General features: G+C 31.6%; 1 protein-coding gene across 3 annotated transcripts in view; it reads left to right on the top strand.

Moving 5' to 3' along the window:
• LOC110994685 (heterogeneous nuclear ribonucleoprotein L) overlaps positions 1-12397 on the top strand; it is a 202157-nt gene that overhangs the window by 160980 nt on the left and 28780 nt on the right. For all 3 annotated transcript variants that reach the window (XM_045631303.1, XM_045631302.1, XM_045631304.1), the window contains exons 3-4: positions 4560-4645; positions 10283-10379. In XM_045631303.1, the coding sequence (XP_045487259.1) occupies positions 4560-4645; positions 10283-10379 (183 nt within the window). The remainder of the gene's footprint in view (positions 1-4559; positions 4646-10282; positions 10380-12397) is intronic.

Genomic DNA, 12397 nt, shown 5'->3' on the forward strand with positions numbered 1-12397 from the left:
TCAAAATTAACTAAAACAGTGATAAAAAATTACTTATAAATATTTCGTTGCTTTGACTACTGGCATACAGTTAAATTGACGCTCGAGACTTATAGTTTCATGTTCCTTAAAATTGATGATTTATACATATTATATATACAATGGCGCTACTACCTTCAAGAGCTAGGTTTCTTCTGCATCCGTTTCGTGATTATTTATTTAAAAAAATAGGTGATTATCATCCTGAGCTTGACACACACCGTTAACTTTTTTGGCGCGAAAACATTTAGCATACGAGCGAATGTTGAATGCACACATTCAACGTACGTATGAACGTACACAGACCGAAAGACAATAGGTCCACAGCCCGGTTTCAACCTACGAAAGGGATGAGAGTCGCACAAACCACTAAGCTAACACATACATATATATATATAGCAATGTACGCTGATCGAATATTATTTATATACCAGATATAATGTCATGAAAATACAGCATACATTTTAATTATTTATGTCACTAGTTCGCCCCTCTAACGCCTTCATATCGGCACCTACACATCCGCAGATTTGACAGTTTATTATATCCATGTTATCTTCCTGACCACTGGACTTTTACATCAGATAAGGTTCAAATAGAATCAGGTTTATATACATTAGCTGCCTCGTGTGCATAACGAATATATAGTTTCAATTCATTATTACATAATATCCTCGTAGATAGTATTAGTATATAGAAATATAATCAATTATGGGGGTCCATCGGGTGTAATGTCTGCTCTTTACGGGCGTCCTGTAGGTTCGTTTGTCCCCCAATTCTATAAAAAAGTCATATCTAAAACGATTATTCTGAGAGGTGTAGTTGAACACCAAGACTTTGTTTGTAGGACAGTGCTAAGCAAATAGCTATTTCGTACTGATTAGATTTACTCAACTATGCTCCATAGGTCGACAGCGAATAGCGACACTATTCAAATTATATGTGTCGTAAGGCGTAAATAAGTGAATATTCATTTAGAAGCAAAATTCAAATTTAATTAGAGAGACTAATGTGAAACTGATATACGATACTTGTGTGAATTCAACATTTTCTAAGGTATTTACGGGAATTGTATTCGACGAAGCAGAATAATCCTTTACAGTTTTGCATTTAGCATCCAATTTAACTGAGGTGATTCAGTTCGTAGTGAACCTTTATTTTTGGAGAAAATCACTTAGTACTGTGGAATGGATTTAAGTTAATGTGTAATATGTCGTTTAATTTAATGATCTTATGCAACAATTTTATTCATTTTCTAATGCAAACCTGTTGTTTATTTTATAAGAAAATATTACAAATTAGATGTTGTAAATCAAATATTTTAAAAGAAGTGCAATGCACCGAATTTTGCACCATTTTATGGTATATATGAATTAGCAACGAACGCTTTACGAGAAGATATGTGTAATATTAAATCTTTGTTGTAATTTATTGTGGTGAATATTTCTATTGCACGTTAGGCTAGGAAAGGTTGTCATAATTTATATGAATTACTAAAAGGTATAATTACTAGAGGAACCGCAGTTAAAAGCTCCAATATGAAACTGTGGACCCTTGCCAAAGTTTAATGAGAAGGGCGGTTAATTGTTGTGGTTTATATTAAATCCAGTTCCGGTCATCTTTGTGGTAGATAAACATATCATAACATTGGCTGATTCATTATTCATTTATGTAATAAATATAAATACTGATGTTTTAAAAAGGTCTTTTAAAGACGTTATTACTAGATATCTACTAAAGTACATGTGTCGTTACGTATCCGAAAACAATATAAGGTGGTATTTTAGTCGATTTTATTATACGTAATACAGTCGTTCTATATTTGAATATAGAAGAACAGATATTGAGACTCGTATGCATTTTGATCTCACTAGAAACTATTTATTAACTACGTACAGAGCACAGACATATCGGCTTGCATTAGTCGATAGGCACAAATTGACATCGGAACAAATGTCTCGGTTCTCAGAGGGCGGCTGTGGCGTATCCATTATACACATTCTGTGAGCTATTTGAGTACCTACCTTGGGATCTAAAGGTGATTATAGAAAATTGCTTTAGAGCACATGACTATTGATTTACATATATGTAGCTCTGTTGTTACTATTATTCGTCGCTTTTATATAGAAATCGAGATGCTGGTGATTTTAGAAAAAATATTTTTTTATTAATGTTTTATTTTATAAATTTACTTCAAAGCAAGCATACAATGTTTACGTTGCAGTGTTGCAAAATAGAATAAGTATTACAACGCGAATTACGCGTCGGAAACCAATTCACATACCCTCGTTATTGACACTTGTTAAAATAGTGAAATATTGAAGTTCTAAATTTAAAAATGTTGGCTTAAAAATATATAGGGAAAAAAGTATTAAAAAGTAACAAAAGATCAATGTATATATTGATGATGTGTGTGTTACATACACGCTACATGGAAATATATATAAATTCTTGGTGATATTTTTTAATAGTTTTATTTCGTTTTAGTTAGTTATAAACCAAATGTTTAAATTTAGAATTTTAATATTTCTAAGTTAACGAGTTCTGTTAATAATATAAGTTTACCAGAATATTTAGATTTAGCCCATTCCGAACAATATTATGCAATAAACTAAATCCTTTAATCAAACTAAAAAGCCTCCAGTACAAGACCATGAAGGTTTCATATAATGTTATACAAGAAACGTTTCGAAGCGTATTAAAGCATTAGGTGGTCTAGTCTCTGTCTAAAACTAGACACAAGTTAGCGGCAGTTTGCTTCGAACTTAGTCTTCCGATATAGCATCGGCCGCTAACTTCCCTGCAACCGTTAAATTGCCTTGACAGTTTGTACTGGCCAATTTAACACGTCTGAATAAGATTAATTTGTTATCAGTTCATTGTTATTTGTATCCAGATCGAATATGAATAATCGTGAAGTGCCATATTCTCTCCAAGTACCTACCGTAATTGTTTTGGAAGCGATAAATGATAGTGATGACTGTTTAAGAAGGTTAGTAAGTATTTGATTTGTATGACAGAGCTTACGGAACGGCTTAAAAGTTAACTAAGTGACTAAGAAATGACTCAGAGTTTGTACAACAAATAATTTTTTTCCGATAAAAAACACTTTTTTTCGCAAGACCTCCCGTCGAAGACACTCTCCGGAAAGATGGGGATCGAGATACTGTCGTTGACATATACAATTACGTTCAAATGCGCGGTCATTAGGAAGGAAAGGCTTAGTTAACCTGTAAGAAGCTTGGTGTGCTCAGTAAGACGAGACCGTACTTCGGGCCACCGCTTGTAACTCTATAAAGCGCGAATTCGGCCCACATCGAGTATTGTTCTCACCTCTGGGCGTTAGCTCCTAAGTAACAGCTCCTTTCGCGTCACCGTTTCTACGACGATCGATTCGAACAACGAGTCATCACCACTACGTGAAAGCAGCTGCACTCTAAAGTCCCACTAAACAACCAATTCGACTTAGGGTCCTTCAAGAATAGAGAGTAACATTTAATAAAATTCTGGCAACGCGCTTGCGAGCCTCCTGGCAATGTGAGCGTCTATGAAGTGAGCCTCCTGCACGTTTGCCTCCTGTTACAAAAAATCTTTACATATCAAATTGTTATAGAAATTCATTCGAGGTTCCACTCCGAATTTGTATTTGTTTGACAGAGTTTAAAACATTAACAGAAACGCGTCTATATCAGTATGAAATATATCGTGTGTCCAGAGTAACCAACTCTGTTGTTCCCATAAGCAATACCGACTAATATTATCAAACTCTAGAAGAAACGTGGGAACCAAAGCTTTATATTGAATTGGTTCGCTGTTTGCAGGCGCTAGTAACAAACCAAGATTTTACATATTAGTTTTGGTTAAGTATAGTTCATTAGTTTCAAGCGAATGCCGAAAAGAGAAATATCTATAAAGAGGAAACCGCGCTGAAAATTAAGAACCATTGTTTAATATCTGACGGTTCGCTGTGCTAACCACTGCAGTTGGGGTTTTGCTTCAATTGTACCATTGTTCTTAAAACAAATCCTTAATTCGATTACAAAGGATTTTTCGTTTAAAATGTTCGTCATTGTAGCAAATTGCATACGTTATGCTACTGAAGTTCCTAGGACTATATTTTCAATATAGTTTTTTTATCGTATTAAAACAATATCACAATTATTTAACATTAGTTAAAGCCAAAATGCTGATTGCAGTTGGGTAAAAAAAAAATATTTAATATGATTGATTGCAAACGACGTTACAGGAATTATAAACAGTGGTGTAAATGATTAAAATAATTAAACAAAGTAATAGTGTGCCCATATTGGTATCATTTATTTTCTCTAGGAATTATGGATGTGAATCACCATGAATAACAGAATTTATATGTTACAAAGTACTTGTTTCTTATCAATCAAATGTGAAAACAAAACTTAAATTACCTGCATTTTACAGATGTGAAACAATGTTTTTAAACTCACAATAAATTACAGACACAATTTAAATAGAAATAGAACATAAATATCTCCCGAGATAATAATGAATATGTATTGTTACAGGATGTCGTACACACAATCAGCACACCGCACGGACAAGTACAGAGAATCGTTGTGTTCAAGAAGAATGGAGTGCAGGCGATGGTTGAATATCCTTTTTAAAAGATTATTTTAGTATTTCAAACATAATTGCAGATAAATGCGAATAAGTAGTAGTAAATTAAGTACGTCGCGAGCCACCGCCTTTTTCTTGTGACTTCAACACACCGCGGTGCAAGTTGGATTCGATTTTCCAATATTGTTTTATGTCGATAATAACATCACAGTATTATGTAAGGGCGAGGCCACACGATGCGTTAACGATGCGGTGCAGCGCCGAGGCGGTGCCGCAACGTCATCCTACATACAAATTACTATACCATGCCACACGACGCGTGTGTGACACCTTTACCGCATCGTGTGGCCGCGCTCTAATACGAGTTCTAGCTGTCGCCCGGTTCGTTTTGTGTTAATATGACAACTAAATTTTTCTCTTTAAGAAATAAATTTAAAAACATATTTTAATTAATAGTGGTGCCCTTAGCAACATATTTTACTAATGATTTTTATTAATATAAATATATATTTGAAGGTTAATTTCCGTTATCTTCCATCATTTCAACGTCAACAATAAAATTGGATAATGATTATTTTTGATTGCCCAATTTCCATGTGTAACACATACCGCATTTATTTTAAAACCGCATCGCATAAACGTAAAAAGGGTACATAAATAAACACTCCTAATGTTGATAGTGGTTTTTTATAATAATACACCTGACACATAAACTCAAATAACCCTTATTCATACACTCATACAGGCTATTTTTCAGAGCAATATTTAACAAGAGACGCGCTCAAATAATCCCTGTACTAAAAGAAATAGCGGTGATTTTTCTATGACAAGTTGAAGCGGTTTTAGCGAGAAACATTTCATCTTAAGGTTATGAAAAAATATAGAGGAGAAATGAGGTCGTGTATTGTTTGGGGTTTAGAGTAGGAATGAAATAATACGTGCTTATTTGAAGGTTTGCCTGACACCTTTGGATTTTAAAAGAGCACAGTACTTTTTCTTAGTAGGTACAATGAGAGTACTTCTTGAAGTTGGATATAAAAGTGTAACTGAGGAGACAATTGTAATAATGAGGGTTATAATAAATATATAAAAAATACCTTATCGATTTTCGTATATTATAGTGTCTTTCTAATTTTTCGTTTCGAATCGTTAATAAAAATCATATTTCGAATATTACGATAGGAGACTTGTCCTATAGAAATATTTTAACAAACTAAAGATATAGTGAATAAATTGCTAAATATGGAATATATTCCGTTAGTGTAAGGAATAAGTTATGGAAAACAACCTTCCACGCGCAATATTTAGTTATTTGCATTAAAATACGGTAAATACGACATTGAAAAGGGTCCGAAACGAGATTCCAATAAAAATATTATCTGTGGTCGCGTCTAGTTCGACGGGACATGTTGAAATTGAGTTAGGATGTAATTTATTGCGAAAGGTTCATGCTTTTCACGGGATAATTATTGGGTTTATAAAATTGACAAATCTAGCCATATATTTACACAAACTTCATCAGTCTTATTCACTGTTTTAAGAATGAATGAATCAATGATAAAATATGACTTAATCGTCCGACCGCTGCGCTTCGAGTTGATTACTTGCTTTGGCACTTTGGTGTTCTATCTTGACTGACAGCTGTCTTTCTTGTGCTGCCGAGAATGGTTTAGCTTGTTCTTGATTTGATCTGTCCACTTCTGGTAACCAAGTTCACCAACTCACCTGCTCGTCTCTCTATGTATTCCTTTGCACGTTACAATGCCTGATCAAAGTCAGTGTGAATTCGACTTTGATAGATTAAATATTTTTTAAAGGAATGGAATAAGAATCTCTTCTATAATAAGAATCTTAATTCGTCACATAGCCAAATAAACGTAACTGCAAATTAAAATTATTTGTACATAGTTGAAGAATTTATATTCCTTTCATCATTTGTACAACAAACAACTTCAATTTTACGGCTTCAGTCGTTAAAAATAAATAACAGTTTTCAGCTTATACGCCCGATACTCGAAAGTTTATTTTCGTTTATGAGATTGGATCGCTCTGGCTATATTGATATTTTGTGCGAACGAATTATTCAATTACAATAACCAAATTAATTTAATGAAGAAATTATAAATGAAGTAATTTATGAGTTCGAATTTTATGTTATACTTATACTATTAATTTTACTAAAAGTGGAATTATCTCACAAATGATTTTCTATTTTGCTTTTGAGGGGAATCTCTATTTCGACAAACTATTAAGTCGTTTAGTCAACCAATCATATTGGGCATTAAAAACTTTTTTAAAGAGATATATTGTTATTTTTTCATTTGTAATAACTATTTTAAGACCTCTGTAAGGCAGCTCATCATTCAGTTTGATATCTGTCTTATTTGTCTTATTTATTTTACTTCATGCGTATTTCCTGAATGATACAAAAATAATAGTTGAGATTAAATATTTAAAAATCCATTCAATTGATATCACACGTTGTCATGTGTAGATAAATGTCGTTTTGTAAGTCCAAACGCCGGATGATTCATGGCTCGAATAAAAATAAAGTCAAAACAATAAAACAGTTGAAATAAATTAAGAGATTAGTGACGTGATGAATGGCTAGATAAAAAATATGGATAAGTAATGAGAGCATGTGTTTAAATAGCGTGATTAGTGTTTCGTTAACAAATGCGTTGATGGTTGAATATTAACGGAATTATGATATTGTAAATTACTTAGCTAGCTGCACCCGCGAAATTCGATTCGCCTTAATATGATTTTTACTAAGCCTACCTTATTCAGTAGCTACATACTAACATGTAAAATTTTGCTATACTTTCCCATAAGGACGACTGTCCGAAATTAAAACCCCAGTAAAAGTGAAACCATTTTTTTTTCTTTTCCATATTTTTCTCTATGAACGCCTTCCTTGGATTTCGATAAAGAAATAAATAATATTTCTTAAAGGTTTATTATTTTTATTTTTTTATTACATTTTATAATGATATTGCAAATTCTTTGATAAACAAACGCCGCAAGTATAAAATGTTATTAATAAGTATGTTGTAGATCTGTGAGGAATTTATTGAGCTGGCTGGAGGAGGAGTTTTTGGCAAATATTGTAAAATAACATTTTCAATTTATGCATCTACATGTACATAGATCTATTGAGCTTAATAAGGAAATTAAAAGACATATTAAAGTTTACTACTTTTTTTTGAACCTATTTTCAGTAAAGTTTTAGTTAACATATTGCTCAAATGCGAAGGATTGATACCTCACATCAACACCACGTTAATAAACAATTTTTAAAGTGAGTAATGTTTAAAACCCACTTGGTGTAACCAGTTGTGAAAAATAGTTCTTGAGCGCATTGATTTATGGCTTTCGTCTTTGATATATTACGCACGCGTGTTGTAGAAGTATTTCACACCGTCGTGTAACGTGTAAATGAACGTTAACATGAATGAATACGAACACAACATTAAGCTAGATAATTTGTCAAGTGTGGGAACGTTTCCAATGTTTTTATTATTGGCTTTTCGAGGCGATGGTGCTAGCAAATACAGTTCGTAATTTTAAAATACGTTACACAGATTATAAAAAAAATCGAGAATATAATGAACATATTAATAACTTATTATGAAAAATCTGTCTGATCTTTTTTTTAGTCAAACCTTCTGTCTATAATAAAACACAAAAACAATTGCCTATGTAGAGTGCTATAGCAACAGATACTGTTAATCTTATTTTTATATATGACTTTGAGACTGTGTAAATGATGTCAAATCAAGGTCCAAAGTACATTGGTCTGAGAGGTGGCTGTCCTTATAATATTTCAATGCAAAATTTACAAATTTCGCCTTATTTATTTTTAACTGATCACGAATTTATAATAAAGATTTCGCAATAAAACTTTACAAATCTAAAATGTTTAAGTACCAATTATATAGTTGTTTGTTTTGTGTTGCAGGGAAACACATCATTGTGCTTTCTATATTAATTAAAGTACAAACAACGTAAAATATCGTATGTAACGTATTGTAAAATTTATATTTTTGTTATTCATTTATCATAATAGATTTCATAACTTTTGTTAGTATTGCCTCTAAGACGTTACTAAATTATCTGTTAAACAAATAATTAATACATTTTTAAATGTATTTGATAAACACTTATTGGCGTGTTTTCAAAACGCCAGTGCGCTGGGATCTGTTTATTTATACGTTCGTAATTAATGAGATATGTTATTTTACTTATAAGAGTTCTCTATTTTTAAATTAATTAAATGATGAGCTTTCTCTATAACCCGTACATTGGCTTTGGAATACTTATGTTTCTATGTATGTTTTTCTGAGTGAAGCTGGCATGTGCCATCCCACTAGATTCAATTATTTATCTACTATACATCTGACCCAGGACATTATACAGTAGGTGATTTGTCTCCATACATTGAACTTTGAAATGTCGTAGATTTCGATTATTTTAAGTTTTTCTGTAATGTATGAACAAAGTACCTATTTTCTTTTTTCTACTCAAAAGATGTGTTTCCTTATAATACATTTAGTTTGGAGTAACTATGTCTGAAACATTTCGTATCGGAAATGGATTTCGCGAAAAGGTTTCTCTACTTCCTGTTCTAATGATATATATAAGGCTTGAGTTACAACTAATTAGTCGGTTAAGGTAATTATAGGAAATAAAATATAATTTATCTATCTATTCGAATATTATGGTAATATGAAAAAATAATTTTACGTCTTGTGTTTCAGTTTGTATATTCAAAATGGTATTTACGTCTGTTATATGCAAATCAAACTCTCTAAATTAGTAAAATAATAAATTAAAGTAACTCACTAAATTAATAAAAAAACACACTGTCAGCTTAAACATCTATTAACAGGTTCAAAATATATAAATATACTAGATACTGCTTTTTAAATAACTCAATTTCGTACATCACTGTTTGGTTATTAAAAACAGATGTACGTTTGCAATCTTCGGCTATCTTCTGATCTAGTTTGATTCTTTGATTGTAATAATAAATATTTGGATAGATTGCCAATTGATTTGTTGGTGAACGAAAGAGTGATGATATATAAATTTGTACATTTAACTAGTATTACCATTATGGAGAAATAAATATACGTTCCTATATTTTAAATGTGTGTACGCTGTGATATAAATACTTAGTAACGTTGTTAAAATTAGTGGAAATAAAATAATTTCTTTTCAATTATTGAAAATAAATATATAATTCGGTGTATGTCAAGTAGTTATTAGATGTATGGTAATCTGCAAAAAAAAATACAAATTAGGAATGTGAACGCACCCACTATATTTTTTCATATTAATTGATATGAGTTTTAACCCTCTCTTGTGTTGTGATATTTCTACTTTGTCAAGTTCTTGATTCAATTTGTACATAATAGTAGTTACTGTTGTTTTTCAATTTTAAATATATAAATAAAACCCAATTTGTATATAGATTAATTCCTTAAGATTTGTAATCGTATTACTTCACTATAAACTCGTCTAAATCTAATTAAAACTTATAGACCAGGAAGAAAATGGACAAATCTGATTGATTTAAGAATTAGTACGCTCCGATCTTAAACACCTGATTAATTATTATAATTTTTAGATTAAGATTGTTTGCAATAAGTCCTTAACCAGATTACAAGTTTGAGAGCGTGGAGTCTGCGACACGAGCCAAGGATGCACTGCATGGCTGCGATATATACTCTGGATGCTGCACACTAAAGATTGAATATGCTAAGGTAAGACTTAATTTTCCCTTTCACATAAATTCTAGAAATTTTATAGGCCTGCTAAATTTGAGCTGATATAGTTTATATTATAGTATATATAGTTAACTTTGAAGAATGTTGTTGCTTATAAGATATAGTCATCGGAGACGCTTCATTACAACTCATTTAATTAAAAATATTTAAAAAAAAATATTTAATAATAAAGCCATTTTTGTGAGAAGCGGATTGGCGGAGATCACGGATCTCCACTTGCAACGGTTCTGAGATACCTCTCTCGATTCACACACTTTCATGTTTGCTCGTTGTTTGAGAACTTTTAACATGTCCCTTTTCTAGTATCTCCTAGTTTTGGTTCAGGTATGTCCGACAAGGCCTGACTTCCTATATTTTTTTAAAATTATATATGTATTTGTATTTTTTATAATGAAAATATAGAAAATAGGTACTCCACACGGCACGCTTACAATAATATCCAATCGAAACATCATAATTAGAAGAAGATAAGATTTGTATGTTACATTTCTATTTTAAACTGTGATAATTACTTCGGTTACGCATTCAAAAAAAAAGTCTTTTAGCAAATACCTCATCTAGGCCTGAATCCTTTTAAAGCAATTTCCTCTTTAGATAGTGATGCAATGAGTGACGTCATCACTCCGATGCGATTAAGCACTAACGAAATAGCGCTTTTAGCGTTCCAGCTGTAAGCTGGTTTTGTTAAAAGGCCATACACGACTCTAGCTTCAAAATTCTACCCTACAATTCTGGGTAACTTTGTGGGTATACTAAAAGAGGAGGTTTGATTTTTGTCTTTTTAACTCGATCTTCAATCAAAATATACTTAATTTTTGATAAATAGTAAGAAGCAAAAAGATAAAATTAGAAATATAGTTCCGAAAAAGAAATCTGTGAAATGCCTTGGAGGAGGCTTTTACCATTTAAATACAAAATTTTATTGATGTAGCATATGTATTTTATTAAATATAATAAAGCTAAATTATTATTAATAGTAAAATTTCACTTATGATAAAATGTTATTATTCTATTAACCGTTAAGATAAATAATATAGCAATCACATTGTAACGGCAAAAGTAAAAAATACTTTTTTACGGTCTTCTAATTATTCTGTACAAAAAATACAAATATAAATGTTTGTAATTGAATGGAGTCTTTGTATAGTAAAAACAATTATTTTTTGCATTCGGGCAATAAAAAGCAACGCTCAGTAAAATTCACGTTGTAAAATAAAAGCAGGCAGTTGTTAAAGCGAGTGTCCTCGCTGCGAAGGGCCATTGAGACCTACATTACCGCTGCATTTTTATTGAAACATACAACTGTGGTTTTTGGTTACATATGCATTTTTAGTTTTTAACATTCGCTCGAACGGTTAAGGAAACCATCGTGAGGAAAACGGCTTGTCATAGACAGCGTCTGTCAGGCACGGGAGGTTGATCATCTACTTGCCTTTAAGACCGATTATTATGAAACAGATACAGAATGCGGGGCGGAGACCTGAGAAAGTTGTAGCGCCACTAATTTATTATTTTATTTTTGTCAAGTGCTAATTAAATATGTTATTTGAGAAAATTTACGATCAAGTGCTGAGACACAGGTGATTAAAATATAATGATTCAACGAATATTTTTTGTGTTGTTAATATTAATTTCAAATTGACGTACTTGGATACATTTTCATTTAATACTGTGGCAATATTGCCTTTATTGTCTGGTAATAATTAATTTATATAAAGTAAAAATTATAATATTATTCATGAGTTATTATAATACTCTTCACAACGTCTGTCTCATTATAAGTATATTTAAAAACATCTGCATGATTAAACTACTAACCAGTGGAAGTTTAGTGGTTTCATCATCCAATTTTCAACCTAAAAGTGCGTGTGTACAAATTACACATTTAAGGAGTAAATTTCTTTGTAAATTAATTATTAAGGTAAAAGCCCCAATATGTGATCATGTATTCACACTGTTTACACACTGTATACAGACGTGCTAATGATAATGTA

Source organism: Pieris rapae, chromosome 15 (genome assembly GCF_905147795.1).
Source record: "Pieris rapae chromosome 15, ilPieRapa1.1, whole genome shotgun sequence".
In the NCBI taxonomy this organism is placed as follows: Eukaryota; Metazoa; Arthropoda; class Insecta; order Lepidoptera; family Pieridae; genus Pieris; species Pieris rapae.